General features: G+C 41.0%; 1 protein-coding gene across 3 annotated transcripts in view; it reads right to left on the reverse strand.

The window, feature by feature from the left end:
- Positions 1-18,667, reverse strand: part of CNTNAP5 (contactin associated protein family member 5) — an 811,538-nt gene that overhangs the window by 54,033 nt on the left and 738,838 nt on the right. For all 3 annotated transcript variants that reach the window (XM_086718348.1, XM_086718347.1, XM_086718349.1), the window contains one exon: positions 797-927. In XM_086718348.1, coding sequence (XP_086574474.1) covers positions 797-927 — 131 coding nt within the window. The remainder of the gene's footprint in view (positions 1-796; positions 928-18,667) is intronic.

Raw genomic sequence — 18,667 nt, forward strand, 5'->3', positions numbered from 1 at the left:
GGAGACAGAAGGAGGTTTTAAAATTGTCATCTAGGAGATCAAGAGAGTGATGGACTAAAACAATAAAGGGGGATTGCTGGGCAGATGGAAAGGCTCACCTGAGGACACGATTCTGAACAGGATGATCTGGACTCTGCATGTTCTCTGTTGTGATGTTCCCTCCCCTTCTTGCTGCCCTTTATAATGAGACCCCAGGAATTCCAGAGTGCCTGCCACATGCTGTGCTCTTCTGGACGTCTCTGCCGATGCTCACGTGGACCACCACATGACCACCTCCTTCTCTCTTCTCCACTTAGGCAACTCCTCCTTGCCTTCTAAACTAACTAGAGTTAGGAGTAACTTTCTCTAAGAAACAGGTACTTCTATCCAGAAGAGATCAGTGTTCTCTTCCATGCTCCCAAAGCACCTGTACACACTTCTATCCCAGCTCTTGTCAGTCTCTTGTGATTCCTCTTCAGCTGTGCATCTTCCTCTTATACTCAAGTTCAGGGTTATCAAACCTGATTAGGCTTCAGAATCACCTGCTACCTCCCCTGCAAAAACATTTCTGATTAAGTAGATCTGATGTAATGCCCAAGAATTTGCATTTGTAGCAAGAACTCAGGTGATGTGGATGCTGGTAGGAGGGGGGGAGCTCACCGTAGTTCACTTTTGTCTAGTTTGTCCAAGGCTGAGCCAAGTGTGGTTGATATCTATCCCCAGGACTTGGCTTCACACTTAGCTCAGGGTAGAAGCACAGAATATTTTATTGAACAGCCAAAACATATTTGGCTGAATGAGAAGAGAAGTAAGGTACCTGAATGGTAAGCTCTCTTCCCTCCCGGTTAATCTTCAAATGGTGCAACCTTCGGTTGGCAAAATTCTCTGCATCCATATTGAAAACATGGGTCTCTTCCTTGCTTAGCTGATAGCGAACCTGTAAGCTTCCTTGAAAAAAAATTAGAAATTATAATTAAAAATAGGACCCATAAAATGAAAAAATATGATCAGATTGTCTTTTAGTTGATCATTACTGTTTTCTAGGGACCTATGTCTCAATCTTTTCATTATTCAAATTTTTAAAAGGCATTACATATGCTATTACTATAACATCTGGGTCCACATGGAAAATCCAGAGTATAGGTGCAAAATTTGTGTGCATTTGTGTGTGTGTGTGTGTGCGTGTGTGTGTGTGTATAGAAACCACAATGCCAGGTTGGAAAATAAAACAGTCACAAGTCTATTCTGTAATTGGGCTGTGAAAACTTTAATAGCAGGGATTCATTTTCTATTCTCTCTTCAACTCCTACTACTTCCTATAATTCCTTTTCTTCATAATTGCCTTCATGAAATTTCAGAATACATGATATGAAATCATACTGTAAAATAATCTAAGCCAGAATAGAAGAAAAAGTTTGGCCTATGAAAGCATTACCCAACAGAGTCCACCAATATCACAAAGTCTACAAGCTAATGCTGGATTTCTTGGTTTGCTCTCTCCTTTTAGCTCTGACCATTGGATATTTCCAAATATTACTGTTCAACTATTACTGTTTACTTTTTTATCCCTTAAACATGAATAATAGTTCTCTAACAGTAGCATATTTGGTGCTGAGAGGAGTTGAGCAGGAGTGGTAGTGCAGTGTAGACACAGGGCCACAGCCAGGCTCCGGTAGGGAAGTGCCCACCTTGTGCACCTGCGGGCTGTTGGGTGGCATGTCCTTCCAGACTCCTGGTGTTTTCATCTTGAATTCAACCCCATAAACTAAATCAGCATGTGACAGATAATTCTGTGTCAGGTATGATGGTGAATACCACATTCCTTGAGGGCATTTGGACTCTTACCATCCCACTGTCTGGGTAATACATACGCATGTACAGATTCTGCATACATATTCTGGATGCATTTGTCCATTTTAAACATAGCTTCTATTTTATACATCTTTTCCAACACCTGCCTCACAACCATCCACCTTAGATGTCAATAATCTCATAGTGACTCTGTCTATCAAAGTATTCTGAAGCTTCCCCAACATTCCAGTTTATATCTAAAATACCTCAACAAGTTCTTCCAGAGCCATGCAAATATTCATCTCATCCTCTTAGGAGTTTTGATGGAATCAATGCCTTCTTCTGCTCCTATAGGCCCTGTGTTCATCTCTATTCTAACAGGTACTGAGTTGTATTATCTATCTCTTACCTGTCTCTCTTACAAATCTATAAACCCCTTGATGATCTGCACATATCTTACTTTCCCAGTGCCTGGCATATGGTAAATAATCAGTAAATTTTGAAAGAAGGAAAGAAGGAAGGAAGAAAGGAAGGAACGAACGAACGAACGAAGGAACGAAGGGAGGGAGGGAGGAAGGTCAAAAAATTCAGTGGGATCTTGAAACTTTTTACATCTAAAGGAATCACTTCCCTGAAATAGTACAAATTTAGGTTGTACTTATTCTCAGTAGGTCCAGAGACCAAAGCATTTTTCTTAGAAATTGTTTTGCCTTGGTATTTCTTGACTTGGAGTTGGGAGAACATCTGGAGAATAGAAGAGTTGCATGCCTAAGGAATTAGATAATTCCTGAAGGCCTCCTCTAGAATGTAGTAATGTCTGCACTAGTTTATCCTTCTGCATCAGAGTCTCTGATGTTTTAGGGAATTCATTCAGGTTTGAATTCCCACCATCTGTCTTGAACCTTCTGTCTCTTGTTAGTATTTAGGGTTCTATTTCTTTCCCACACATCTGGATTTGCTTTATATGCCTAGTCCAGTCGTTTTCAAATTGGTTTCAAATTAGAACACTGCATTCAAATGATAGTGAACGCTAGTATAGAAAACAAAAAAATACGGAGCTTCTTGAGCTGAAGTAGGAATGGGAAGCTGTCTCTAGGCTGCTGCTGCCACTGTCCTCTCCCACTCCACCCACCTTCAACCCACAACCTCATGTTGGCCAGCAGAACTCTTTGGTTTTCCAGGAGTGTAGTGGAAAGCCTCTACAAAGTAACAACTCGGCGTACCAGGATTTGGTCACATCTATTCTGGACAGCTTTGTATCAGTCCTCTGCATCCCATAAGACACAGCCCATAGAACACTCTTTCTCTGCAGTCCTGACCATTGGGATCCCACACTTCAAATACCCATAGACCCATAGGTTTGATAAGCTTACTGTTGGATTTGTATAGACATTAAGTTGACCAATGCCAGATGCTCTGTACATATCTATGTGGATGTAATTGGCTGAGGAGAGAGAAGCCATGCTCTCCTTGGGAGATGTTGGACCTATTTTCTTACTTTCCTTTTTATTTTTTATTTGAGACAGAGAGAGAGAGAGGCAGAGGGAGAGAGAAAATCTTAAGCAGGCTCCATGCTCAGTGTGGAGTCCAATGCAGGGTTCAATGCCACCGTCCTGGGACCACGACCTGGGCTGAAATCAAGAGTTGGATGCTCAAACAACTGAGCTACCCAGGTGCCCCCTCTTTCTTTTTTATTGAACGACATACATTTTATTCTCTCTCGACAATAGTTCTGGAGCCTAGAAGTTAAAAATATTTCTTCAAAGGCTCGAGGCTAGGATACTCCCATGCCTCTTCTTAGTTTCTGTGAATCCTGGCAATCCTTGGCTTGTAGATGCGTCACTCTGATGTCCTTTATCTTCACATGACCTTCTCCCTGTGTCTCTCTGTTGGGCCTATTTTCAAAGCTGCCCTAATACTCAACAAAGGATACCATATACCATTTAGCAAGACATTTTATTATTCATATCCTGCTTGACAATTTCCTTCTCATAAAAATAGAATAAATATGAAGTGGAAACTCAAACCTGTAAAATCCAAAAAAATTTCTAGTTGAATGCCTTGAGCCAAGCCTTTGGGTTATGATGCTTGCATCTCAGTTATTCAAAAACATTATTTCTTTTTCTTTTATTTTACTGGTTTCCACTTTCCCATTCTTCCTTCTCTGTCTTCCACACAGCCATGAGTGGGAATAGTGCATATTTTGCTATGTGACTCTAGAACTAAAAAAAAAAAAAAAAAAATTCCAAGCCAAATAAACTAAGGGTTGTCAGAGGGAGGTGGGTGGGGGGTGGGCTAAATAGATGATGAGTATTAAGGAGGGCACCTGTTATGATGAGCGCTGGGTGTTATATGGAAGTGATGAATAATTTAAAAAAAATCCAAGCCTCCTTAATTCTATATGATGTATTTCAGCTTCTTGGCCTGACATACAAAGCCTTTTATTTTTACCTTCCAACTTTATCACCTATATATTACCCACATCTGAATCATACCTGAACACTCAGCATCTCCCCAAATAATGCTCCTTCTTACCTCTGTGTGTTTTTCTTTTCCTGTAGTTGGAATCATACCCCTAACTCCTTATCTGCCTGGTAAGCTCCTCCTAATTCATCAAAACCCATCTCAGGTGACCCAGGTCTCTACTCACTCCTAAGACTGATAAAATATTTTACTATATTGCCACTGTGCTCACTTTTAATAAAACAAACGAACAAACAAACAAACTCAATTTATCATGATTATTTTGCCTTTCTCCTTGAATTTATTAAGGTCCTGTAGGAGAGATAGTTGCTTGTTCATCCCTGTGTCTACAAAGTATAAAGCAGGGTTTGCTGTCTTAAGTCTCCAGAAAGCATTTGTTGAACAAAGTACTCTGGAGAATTTTATTACCACTCCAACAAAATTATAAACTAATAATTTTTCAATGCCTACTGTGTGTCAGAATTTAAATAAACAACAGTTACAATGCTACAGTTCTATCATTAAGAAGTTTTTGATCCAGTTTAAAGCAAAAACAAGATCATGCTGGCTTGCTCTTAAGCACCTCTATGTTTTAGACATTTAACCTGGTAGTAACGATATTGATATTTTTAAATCAAATCCTCAGATTAGGAAATAGATTTTCAGGGAGGTAAACAGCTACATAAATTAATAATAATAATAATAATAATAATAAGGAGAAGGAGAAGGAGAAGAAGATTCAAATTCAGGAGTATAGAACTTTAAAGTATATGTTCCTTCCACTATACCACCCTGACTCCAAAGGCATGTGATCGGGTAGATGGATGAGTGGATGGACAGAAAGTGGATGGTGACACAAAGGGAAAAGTGAATGATATGGCAGACAATTCAGAATGCGTATTTTGTGAGTTCAAAACGATGAACGGTTAAAAGAGTTGAGGTAGTAAGAAAGCTTTTCAGAGAAAGAGGCTTGTTGACGGAAGGTAGAAATTAGCTAGGGAAAAAAAAAAAAGGTGATATGCTCAGGCATGCACATGCTCAGGCATTTCTACAATTTCAGTTGTAGAAATTAAGCAGAGCACTGTGGCTAAATTTTACCATGCTTGGAACAGTAAAGCTGTAGACCATCATCGCTGATGAAAATCTTAGCAGATCTGCACCCAACCAAGCTTTCTCATTCTGAAAGATGGAAAAACTAATATCCTGTACCTTGAGTGGGAACTTGGAACAGAGCAGTAAAGAGACAGTCCAGGCAAAGAACCTGGACTTGTTCTTCTAAAAAGGGGTCCCATAAAGGGCTTTAGACACATATGTGACTGGGCTGATGTACAAAAAGTGGTATCTTCAACATCAAAAGAGAAACCCATGAAGGCACTGGACCCCTGCAGTGGAGTCCATTCTTATATTTCTGTCCACAGAGCATTGTCAGTTTCTTGATTTATAATTTCACTTTGAAAGCAGGAGCTCTTTTACATGTTGAATCTTTTCCATTCTCTATCAATCCCTATCAATCCCGAATTATGTGGCTTCCTCTGCACCCTTTAGTCTCTACTAACCAGACCATTCTCACCAATTAGCTTCTCTTCCGTTTTCACTGCCCCACTCAGTGGCACCACCCACCCACTGGGGGCTCACTTCAAAGCTTTAGGAGTCATCTTTGTTTTGTTGGGTTCCTTCACCAGCACCCCTGCATACATGATGCACACCCTAGTTATCAGCAGCCATCTGGTCTCTACAAAGTAAACTGTGCATCTCCACACCTGTTTCCAGCTCAGCTAACACACCCTCCTTCAATCCATCACCAGCTGTCACCCGGGCATCCTACTTTCTGAATACAACCTTCTCCCTTTCTGGCTCCCTTTTTCTAATGCCTGGATTCCCATAATCCCTACAAAGACTAATTTCACCAACTACTTATTGTTCCTCAACCTCTTCATGTCCTCTCTGCTCTCCTTACCCAGCTGAAACTACACGGCCCATCACTGTAAATCATACTTTCCTATATGGTCTTACTTACCTTGGTCACGCTTTACTGAATGGACATATTTGCTTGGCAGAACTTTAACTACTAAAATGCAACCGACTTTTTCTCAACTCCTGCCTGGTTTAGCTGGCAGAAGACAATACAAACAATGCAGACTGCTGGTAGGCCACTTCAGATTCAACCCCACCAACTTCAAGTGGGTCTTTCTTGTGTCCTCTCTGTCTCAGTGCATTTGCTAAGTTGTGCATCTGCAGCTCAGACAGCTCTTTAATGTCTTCTCTTCTGTCCTCTGGCCTCCACCTCTGCCTTCTTCCCTAATCTAAGGGGATATCCCTGCTCTGCCAAGAAAACTAAAGTAACCAGAAAATAAGTACCACAACCTCCTGCCACCATATACACTAACCCGTCAATTTCTGAACCCATATGTTTTACCTTCTTCTCTTTAACTTAGATAAACTATCTATGATCTCACCTAGTATCATTTTATGCATTCCTTCTCATCCTTCTCATGTACTTGAACACATCACTCAGGCAACCCCTCCTTCCTTTACAGTTTTTCTTTAATTCTCTGTACTACTTCATTCGTATTAGAATTTTTTCTGAAAGAAAGAAAGAAAGAAAGAAAGAAAGAAAGAAAGAAAGAAGAAAGAGGGAGGGAGGGAGGAAGGTAGGCTGAGGAAGGGAGGAAATGGAAGGAAGGAAGGAAGGAAGGAAGGAAGGAAGGAAGGAAGGAAGGAAGGGGGAGGGAGATAGGAAGGAAGGAAGGGAGGGAGAAAGGGAGGGAGGAAGGAAGGAAGGAAGGAAGGAAGGAAGGAAGGAAGGAAGGAAGGAAGGAAGGAAATAAAAGAAATATCTTCAACTTTCTTAATTTTAGCCATTGCCATATTTCTCTGTTCTCTTCTGGTCTACAAAAAATCTCCTGAGGCTTTATCTATATTTCCTATCTCCAGCTCCTCTCTCTCATTTACTCTTAAACTCCCTCTAGTCAGATTTCAACCCTGTATCTTCACCAAAACTTCTATTTCTAAGGTCATCAATGATTTTCATGTTAAATCCAGTTTTCCACTCAAAATCCCCATTTTAACTCCCATTGACATTGTCTACAGTCACTTTCTTCTCTGTAAAACTCTTCACTTAGATTCCAAAACATTCCCTATCCTAGTTTCTTTCCTTCTTTACTGGCCATCTTCCCTCTCGCTGATTCCTCTATTTCTCCTCGCCCTCTTAATGTTGAAGTCCCAGGGCTCAGTCTATGAACTTTTCTTTACCAATGCTCACTGCTTTGACAATCTCATCCAGTGTTATGGTTCCAATATTATCTTTTTGGTTTCCTAGAATTGTTGTTACACATAGTTCTGGAGGCTAAAATTTAAAATCAAAGCATCAGCATTTCTGTACTTCCTCTAAAGGCTCTAGGGGTAAGTAACTCTTTGCTGTCTCTTCCTAGTTTCTCTTGGGGCCTGACAACTTTTGGCATCCCTTGGTTTGTAGCTGCATAATTTTAATCTCTGCCTCTACTGTCATGTCACATGTCCTTCTTTTCTCTATGTGTCATCATGCATCTCTGAGTATCCATATCCGTCCTTTTTATAAGTACAATGGTCATTGGATATAGAATGTACTCTAACCCAGCAAGACTTGATCTTAACTAATTATATGTGCTACAACCCTAATTCTATATAAGATCATATTCTGGGGTGAATTTGGGGGACATTATGAGTCCAGTATACTGTCTAAATGTAGAAGAATTCTAAATTTCTATCTCCAAATTGGTCTTCTACCCTTACTGGCAATCTCCTCTCTACAATTACCTTCTCAACATCTGTACTTGGATGCCTAATAACCTAAAACTTTAATATGCCCAAGCCTGAATTCATGATCCTCTTTGCTAAATATGTTTCCACCTCAAGTATCGGCAAGCCTATACTCTTATGTGCTATGCCAAAAAATCTGGGAACCACTCCTGATATCTCTCCTTATCTCATTTCCAGTAGGGTGTGACATAGTTTTACACACCCCCTTCAAAATATATCCTGAATCAGTTTCTTTACTTGCCACCAATTCCATTATTACTACTCTCATCCAAACAGCCAACATTTCTCACCCAGATTGTTTCTTTTTTTGAAATATGAAATTTATTGTCAAATTGGTTTCCATACAACACCCAGTGCTCATCCCAACAGGTGCCTACCTCAATGCCCATCACCCACCCTCCCCTTCCTCCCATCCCCCATCAACCCTCAGTTTATTCTCAGTTTTTAAGAGTCTATTATGGTTTGGCTCTCTCCCTTATCCATTTTATTTCAATAGAGTCATAACTACTCCTCTTCTAGCTTTAGCCCCATATAGACTACTCTTACTAGAACATTTAGAACAATCCTGTGACAAATAAAGCATATATCAGTGTAAATCAGATCAGTTGCTATAAATCAGTATTAAAAAGAGCAATCACTCCCCTGCTTGAAGCCCTTAAATGCCCCCCCCCATCTTACCCAGTGTAGAAGGCAATATCTTTGTTGTGGTTATAGGGTCCTAAGGCTTTCATTACCTCTCTTTCCTCATCACCTACTCCATTATCACTCCTCACTGGGGTCCAGTCACAATGCTTCCCTTCCAAGTTCTCAAGCAAGCATATGTCTGTCTTGGACTTTGCTTTCCTTATTCTCTCTGTGTGGAATGTTCTTCTCTGGATATACACATGGCTCCCCTGCCTCCTGCCCACCCCCCCGCAAATCCTCTAAGGTTTTGCTTAAATACCACCTGTTTAAAGAGTTTTTCTCTGATTGCCATGTTAAAAAATGTGAGACCCTCACCTGAATTACACATATTCCTGACTTCCTGATATTAACCTGCTCTTCTCCACACAGAGCTTATTACCTTGCAGCATTTTGCTTATTGTTACATCTATTACTTATTGCCTATTTCCCTGCACTGGAATGCAAGTTCCATAAAGGCATAGATTTAATAAAATGGAAGGGTCTAGAACAGAAAATCTGAACATGATTCACTATACATAGGAGACATATTGTTCCAGTCATACAAACTCATTCTGAGTCACTATGTAAAAATATCTCCTATATAGATTTTGGTCAGACATTGTGGAAAGGCCTGGTTTTCCACATAACTAAGTTTTCAGAGCACTTGTCACTATCCTGCTCATTTCTTAAGTCATGCATTTTTTAATTTGCCTAGTGATTTTCACCGTCCATTTAATTATAAACTTCATGATAACAGAGCTTTACCTGTATCTTTTCCTGGGGTATTCCCAGTGTTGAGAAAAAAAAAAAAAATGTCTAGCATATAGTGGGGGCTTGATGAATATTTATTGAATTTTTTTTATAGACTGAATGAGTGAATGGTTTGGTGGTGAGTGAAAAATATTCCTTTTATCTCACCCATCTTACACACATATAATGCAAACAATTATTTCAGAGTTGATCATGATCGTTTCAATAATTATCACCCTTATAGCTACAAATGTTAGTTATTGTTATGGGTATAATCAGTACTATTAAACTATCATCAGTTGCCTATTTTGCTCTAGGGTTGTCTAAACTGATTTTTCTCATATTTCATCTTTGTACCTCAAAAATTATGACACGTTCACTATTTGTCTATACAAATTTTACATAAAAGGAAAAGTGTAGCTTGTCTAACGCAGTTGGTACATTTAGATATTAGTCATTACACCCAGATCTTCCCTCTGACCTGTGATCTGAATTTCTCCTCAGGGTACCAGCCATGCTTTGCACTTCTGCCTTGGAGCCCAGCATATAAAAATAACGACCTTGGGATGAAGGCCTATCTGTATGTTAATCCTACTTAGCCAGACTTCTTAGAGAAAACCTAAACACCAATCTGTGGCCAATCTGAAGCCAAACTCAGTTGTCCAGAGTTTGTCCTCAAATCACTGCATGCACAACTGAATGCTAAATTTAATGTCTTTAAATTAAAAAAAAATCCTATATTTTTAAGCTACTTGGAAAAAAGGAGACATTTATACTGAAAGAATTGCAAACCCCGTGAAAGATAAAGTGAATTTTCATGGCAAAGTTAAACCTTAAGGCTCTTCTTCCTAGTTCTATCTTGGGCAAGGTGAGGAGAGATTAGCACCGAAAAGAATCAGCTATTCTAAAAAATATATATATATTCTCTGCTATTTGAGAATTTCTCATGAGTCAGTAACTGCAATGCTCTGAGCATTCCCAGATCCACTCAGCTATGATGGTTTTCTAGGGCTCAATTCATTTCTTATTCAAAAACAACCTTGAAAACCCTCAGAGGAAGTAATAAACAGGTACCAAATCCTCCAGCTTGTTCAGTGATGGGTTCTGGTTTATTTCATTCAGTCTTATTCTCAGCACCTTAAGAAGTAACAATTATCTTCTATTTCAGTGCTTCTGTTTACGTTTTCACAAAATATTCCACAACCTGTCTCACTTTTAACTCAAAAGTCATTTGCATGGCAACAGAGTCCCATTACTGGGAATCAATGCAGACCAGTTACCCCTCTTCCGTGGCACTCTGTCCAGACACTTTGTTTCCCTATGGCCTGCATCACGGGATGTCAGCCTTTTTTTTTTGACAAAAGAAAGACACACCGAATGATGAAATGAGGAATTTACTTACTTTTTTTTTTTATTTTTACTTTTCTATTTTTCAGTTGATACAGATGACTGGAACCAAACAGGTTCCTCTGGCTCAGGCTTGTTCTCTGAATTCACTCTACAGCATGTGTAAAAGGCACAGTCCACAAAACTCCATGGGAAACACTGGCTATGTTTTATGTGCTTAGAGATTTCATTGAGCTACGAAAGATCTATTTTCCTTTCTGCTGAGACCCAACTAGAGTTCACTTACATTTAAAAACTCTCTCCTCTTATTTGTATATGATTTATGGGGTTTGAAGGCAATAGTCATTAGAACTCAACATAGTAATTAGTCTTTAAAGAATTCAGGATGAGGCGGCTTTTGTAAATTTTATGTTCACTTTTTATGAGCCAATGCTTTTGGATATAGATGCTTTTGATCATGGCACTAAAAACTTTACAATATTTGGAACCGTTAGTTTTACATGTAGTTTTGAACATTTAAAAAAAATTGATGACAACAGGTAGTGACAATGCAGATTCACAGAAATATGAGGTCACGATTTGTGACATCTGGTTGGCTAAAATGCCACTGAGAGCCACTATTTGCCTCCAATGAGGAAGTTATGCTCCTGTGTTTGCATGTCCCACGGTGCCCAGGGCAGAGCTCTGTCAGAGCTGGCCCTCCATCAGCATACAGTGGACAGAACGGTCACACTGTGTTGTTCCAGGAACGGTGTTATGAACACTGGCTTAGACAAGAGAGATACAGCCTTTCTCCCAAGACATGCACAGCCTAGGGAGTGACGCAGGACTGTAGAAGATGAATATGAAAGAGTGAAGACAAATTCTGGAAATGCATACGTCCAGGTAAAAAACTGGAAAATCAGGGACGGCTTGTCAGTGGTGATAACACCTGAATTGGAATCATAAAGAACACGCAAACCTTGGGAAAAGAAAAAGAGGAAGATGCACATGTCTGTGATCGGATGGAAGGCAGGAATGCACATGGAAAATGAGCAGAAGATTAAAGAAATTGGGGATGTGAACCCTGTGTGCCTACAGGAAACCATTCACTATTTCTTCAACTCATAATTCTGCTTTTTCTAAACGGTATTTATAAAGTCAAAAGCACTGCTCTGGATGACAGCTCTGATATATCTTCTAAGGATGTCAGTCCAGGGACTGGGGGGCCAGTGGTGATTTGACCCAGCAGCACAAATGCATCCATATGACAAGGTGCTGAGCCAACCTGTTTTTAATAATCAGGTCAAAAAGTATCCTCACCATCTAATACTGTGTGCACCACTTAGAAAGGGTGAAGAGGGAACATTAAAAATAAATGTTGAGGATAGAATGATGATTTTCTCCAAAGTTGAAATATGTGAAAGGCGTAGCATGGTCCACATGGCACCCACACGCCTGGGCCTTTGTGTTTTCCTGACGCACCCACCAGCCCCATGCAGCCTGCCAAATGCAGAAACTGAAGCAGTCAGTGCTGGCTTCAGGCACTTCCATAAATGAAAATATAAATGATGGTCAATTAGAGATGATTTCCTAGACCATTTTCTAAAATCATTAACAAACAGCGTAACTAGCTCATGAATAACTTCAGGCACTTTTTACAATGCAAAGTCATCAAGACATAACCACAGGATCCTGTTTAATGGCGCAGAGACACTCGGATGGCGGTCTTTCCTGATGGGGGGCGGGGTGGTTTCGTTTAACGGGGGAGTCCCATCTGCTCAGAAGTGAGGGCCCTATCCAGGATGGGGTCCCTCCTGGATCCTGACTCTTTCTTATTCCAACATGGGCCTTAGCCGTGGTGACAGTGACCTGCATCCGAGGGATGTGCGCAGAGGATAAAAGTGGAGTTTACGGAGTGCCCATCCCGTGCCTCCCCTTGTGAAAGTTCTTGTATATTTATGTGTGACATTGCACTTGATGAGCGAACAGAGGAGCACTTGGGGATGTCCCAGGATGTGGGCTCAAAGAGACTCCTCTGGCTCCTTCCCAAGACCCGTTCCAAGATTCCTGTCCCACCCCTAAGAGGAACCAGCCACTCCCTTGGGTCAGAGGCTGTGATACGACAATAATTTTGAAGGTACTGTTTTTGTTACAATTGGGGAATGAAGCTCAGGGAAGTTAAAAATGAAGTCTCAGTGGCAATATGGGGCTTTGAACCCAAGGCCTATACTATGCCCTTTGCACGCCGCCATGGATTTGAGGTAGATAAGCTGGAGGAGGGTCTCCGCCTCCTGAGCTGAGACACAAAGAGAGAAGAAACTACAGTAGCAGTCCAGAATACTTTCTGCTTTCCTTCTCAACCCCTCCTTTCTGAAAATGAGGTCCAACAGAAATGAAATAATAATAAAGAACATCATTCCCCATACCCGCATACCCACAACATACTAACGCACTCATACCCTCTCACTCATGCACTTGCATACATGCACGCTTACACATAACATGTGTCTTTCCTAACTATTTGCTTTAACCTCTCAAAAAAGATGTACGCATTACATATGAACTGGGGAGAAAAGACAAGAGACTGTACTCTCCTGGGATGATAAACATTATGTAGTACAACTATGGGAGAAAAGAAAAAAAAAAAAGAAGAGGAAACATTAATAATAGTCCTTTGAGGAAAAAAAAAAAAAAACAATCAGAGGCCATGTACTTAATAGTGAATCCTCTACATTTCTGCCTAATCAATGTCTACTGTGTGCCTTTTTTAATTATTTATTTATTTATTTATTTTTTTGCTGGGTACTGGGACTGCTCAGCCAAAGGATTCTGCTTTCATGGAGCTCACACCTCCTCGGGAGGATGGAAAGTAAACCTAAATTTATAAACAAAACAAATGTCATGACCTAGTGGAAATGTCCCAGCTTCGACAGGAGCATATTAACAGGTAGAAAGGTGGCCACCTTATTCAAGGATATCCTCCCGACATTCTACAATGCCTGAGCCATGCATGGCCTTCCCACTGACCACCTTTTCTCTAGTCCTTTCTCCTGTATCAACACCAAATTTACCTTCCTTCACCACGCCTGACAATGTGACTTCACTGTGAAGAATACTCCCTACCTATCAACATAGTCAAGTCCAAAGACTTGTATTCTCTAACCTTATCTCAATCTGGTAGCCATGTCTACCCAACCCTTCCTGTAGTCCTATACTCTGGCCAAAAGAGGTTTACATCCTTGCAACCTTTCTTGTTTTTCCTCCACTGTTCTTACATATAGTAAGGGCTGCCTAAATACTTGCCAAGTGAAAGGATGAATATGTTTCAGAAGACCTATGCTTACAAAGAAGACTAATGTTACTTTTTTCACTACATCAAACATATTTGTTCACTTATGGAAATATTGAAAAAGAGACAAGTGTGCATTGCTTGGAGGAAAAATAAAGTAACTACATTTGTGTCTCCAGATATTTAGCAAAGATCTTTAGAGTTCCTCAAGCACTTCTTCATGGTTGACAATACATTCTAGTTCAGAGAAGGGAATGTTAAAGCAGGAAATTCAGTTCCCCATGTAAATCCCGGCTATGCCACATGCTAATAAGGGGCTGTGTACCCTGCCTCATGAATCTGGGTTTACACTGCAGGGGGTTGGGGAGTCAGTGAAGTTTCTAACGGAAAGAATATGGTAGGATATATTTGAGAAGAATTCCAGAGAACTCCAGGCCTCAGTGACTTAGGGAAGTGAGGGATGGGAGCCCTGCAAACCATCTAAAGGCCTTTAGGTACTATCAAGGCAAGACTGAATAAGAGAAATGATAATTATGAGAGGGCAACACCAAGATCAGCAGGATTTGGTGAAAGGTTGGGTGTATTCAGGCAAAGAGAAGAGCCATGACTGTAGGGTTCCAGGTCTGGGGTGCTCTGTGCCAGCTGACCCCTCTCACATCACTCACCCCATTCTCTGTGGCCAACTGGACGTCGGTCAGCTCTTCCACACACCGTCCTCCCTCCCAAGAATCTGTTGGAGCCATCTCTTCTACTGGAATCCACCCCACCCAACCAGCCGGCCCCACCAACCTTTGCTACTTGAGGAGAACCCTCTCTCCTTTCGGGAATCCCTCTTTGCAGCCCTCCCCCAGTTTTGGTAGGAGCTCTCATAGTACTCTGTATTTTCTCACAGGAAACTTCACGGTTTGTAATTCTATTTCTCGCAGTGTATTCACATCTTCCAACAAAATGCAAGATCCAGGAGGACAGAGGTTCCTGTCTATCTCATTTACTTCTGTGTCTTCAGCATGTATCAAACGCATCTGGCATATGGTAGTTAACATGAATGCATGAAGGAAGGAATTAATTTAGATAATACAGGCAATATGGAAAGAAAAGAAAGACAAGTTTTAAAATGGAACAAAAGTAGGTTTAACTACTATAATTTATGTGGGATATTAAGGTTATAATATAAAGTTAAAGATGGCAGGGGCTCCTGGGTGGCTCAGTCGGTTAAGCGTCCCACTTTGGCTCAGGTCTGATCTCACCGTTTGTGGGTTCGAGCCCCATGTCAGGCTCTGTGCTGACAGCTCAGAGCCTGGAGCCCGCTTCAGATTCTGTGTCTCCCTCCCTTTCTGACCCTCCCCCTTTCACATTCTGTGTGTGTGTGTGTGTGTCTCTCTCTCAAAAATAAATAAACATTTGGGGCGCCTGGGTGGCTCAGTCGGTTGAGCGTCCGACTTCGGCTCAGGTCACGATCTCACTGTCCGTGAGTTCGAGCCCCATGTCGGGCTCTGTGCTGACTACTCAGAGCCTGGAGCCTGTTTCGGATTCTCTGTCTCCCTCTCTCTCTGACCCTCCCCCGTTCATGCTCTGTCTCTGTCTCAAAAATAAATAAACATTAAAAAAAAAAATTAAAAAAAAATAAATAAATAAACATTAAAAAAAATAAAATTAAAGATGGCAAACAAACAGCAAGAGATGTGGGGACTGAATTTTGGAGAAAAGTGGTGGCTGGAAACAGCGATCTGAGAGCCACTGACGGGGGGTTGTGTTGGCTGCAACCCAATTACGTTCGCAGTCAACCATGTGTAATAAGATATTGCTTTATAGTAAGTTAAGGATATTGCTTCCCAGCTCAAAGACTTGTTAGAATGTATGAGAATAAAAAAACACTCTTTCAAAGAAGTTCCATACCCTTTCCAATGACAGAATCATTGTAGAATTCCATGCTGTGGGGGCTCAGTTCAAATCTTCATCCTGTGTGCCTATTGACATGTCTTCCGAGAGGCAGGACAGAGTAATAGTCACAATTAGCCAGCGTTCCAGAGTTCAGACCCCAGTGCCTCTCTTCATATTACCAGTGAGGCCCCGGGTCAGTTAAATGGACTCCCAGTACCTCACTTCCTGTGTGTACAAACTGGGTATATTGATAGCATGTACTTCATGAAATTCTGGGAATTGAAGCCATATTAAGTACTTTTAGAGTTATCTGCAGCATGCCGTTCATAAATGTTTGCTCGTGTCCTAATTATTATTTTGATTATTATGCAATCCCTGAAGCTATTTTGCAAGAATTCCATATGGGATCAAGATAAATAATGCCGCATCATCATCACCATCATCATCATCACCATCATCACCATCACCATCATCATCATCATCATTATCATCATCATCATCTTCTTAGTTGGCTTGGGCTTAATACTCCATCATTTTTGTGGTTGCAAAATGATTCTGCAAAGAGCTGATTTAATGCAGCACCATATTTAAGAGCTCCATTTACGCAATAGGGAATTGGAAAGAAGCAAGAGTGGTGGCGAGCACTGAAACAAGCCACCTGGAGAGCTGGTCTCATTACCAATTGATATCAATTGGATGTGTACAATTTGCTGGGTAGGCAGCAGCCTTGAAGAATTCTGAAAGACCTGACCCTCATCTCAAGTTCAAATTTCTGCCTAGTGAATGGGAAATTTCAGAACAGATGATTTCCTAGGAGAAGCAGGTTTATATAGAAAGCAACCAGTGGTTCTCATTTATTTACTGTTTTGCAAACAAAACTGTGCCTAAAATATCACACTTGCTACATACTAATTCCACTGCAGTTGGATTCTGTGTTAAACCAAAACATGGCCCAAATAATTCTTCTGTTGCTTTCCCTGGGCGAGGGACTCAAAATAGAGCAAACTATGAAATAAATAGGTCCATCCTATGTGCACACATTTCATTTGGATAACTCCTTTCAGTAGGACAAGAAACGAGCTCTTTTAGCCAACAGTGAGATTTAGCCATTCAGGTGCTTCAGACCCAATACTCAACATGGGATTGTCAAATTGTAGTCCATACTTTGTCCACGCCCCCTCTCCTTATGCTCACTGTTGATTAGCATATGGAATTCTTGCAAAATAGCTTCAGGGATTGCATAATAATCAAAATAATAATTAGGACACGAGCAAACATTTATGAACGGCATGCTGCAGATAACTCTAAAAGTACTTAATATGGCTTCAATTCCCAGAATTTCATGAAGTACATGCTATCAATATACCCAGTTTGTACACACAGGAAGTGAGGTACTGGGAGTCTATTTAACTGACCCGAGGCCTCACTGGTAATATGAAGAGAGGCACTGGGGTCTGAACTCTGGAACGCCGGCTAATTGTGACTATTACTCTGTCCTGCCTCTCAGAAAACATGTCAACAGGTACACAGGATCAAGATTTGGTCTCATATTAGCATAAAGCCACATTGGCTTCCACAAGCCTGCTTAGTGTCCCCTATCTGTCTTGCAAAACATCATTGCAAAGTCATTCCCTCACATATCCTCGTGCCACTTTGGTAAAACTGGGTCTGTTCAGCCACAATTCTCTTACTGGAGAAGAGCGGAAGTGATTGTTCTTGCCCTAGGAAGGGAGGACTTCACTCCTGTAAGAATGCTCAGGGAGGCATCAACTTAAGCCCTCAGAGACAGGTTTCTTAGAAGTCAAAGGCATTATTTATTGTTTGCAATTCATATTTGCAAAGTGCTTTGAGCTCCCTGGGGAAAGCTGGAATACAAACACTAGGTACGTGTATAATTAATAACTCTTCAGTAGGGATTATGGCCTCTTTGAGTAAGAGTGTATTTACACGCGGACACTCATGGAAGAGAGTTAAACAATTTCAAAACAACCCAAGGCATACTCCCTCTGGATGCAGGGAGAATTCATCTGCACAGCACTCGAAAGTGTGGATAGAGGCTACCAAGGATACAGCGTATTTCAGTCAGCCCCTACCTCAGGAAGTTACAGCATACCCTCTCAACAGGAAATGACCCCACTAGCCTGACTTGAGGACTGGAAGGAAGGAGCAGTGATTGTCATTATGACTAAATGTGCTAAGAATTCTCTCTGAAGAATCATCCTTTGGAAACCGCTCTATTTTTTTTTCTGTTTCTTCATTCTCCTTTCTACCCTCCCTATCCTTAAATCTTTCTCGGGCTCACCAGAGAACAAAGTTGAAGGTTCCTACCATGGGCTACCCACCAGTGTTTCAACTCCCCTTCCTCTCTCTTATGCTGTCAGTTAGATCAGTGGAAGGAGGGAGGTGTCCCTCTTGTAACTGAGAGAGTGGAAGCATCAATGTGCCTGCCATGATGTTAGTGTCCTTCTTATCAATGCCGGCAGGTGTGATCTGGAAAGAGATGTAGCTCCCTGGTACATCTGTGCTAGGTCAGTCATACAGAAGGAATTAGGCAGCCATGCTTTACTGTGTGAGCTTTAACAAGTCACCTAACCTCTCTGTTCCCCAAAGCAAAATAAGAATAGTAACATCTATTTGCAGATGTCGTGTTAGATTTTGAAAACAAACAAACAAGCAAACAGAAACTAATGTAGGCTCTGGCTTTGCACCGCGCATAACAGACAT

The sequence above is a fragment of the Puma concolor genome, chromosome C1 (assembly GCF_028749965.1).
Source record: "Puma concolor isolate L17-30 chromosome C1, mPumCon1.1.hap2, whole genome shotgun sequence".
Taxonomy (NCBI): Eukaryota; Metazoa; Chordata; class Mammalia; order Carnivora; family Felidae; genus Puma; species Puma concolor.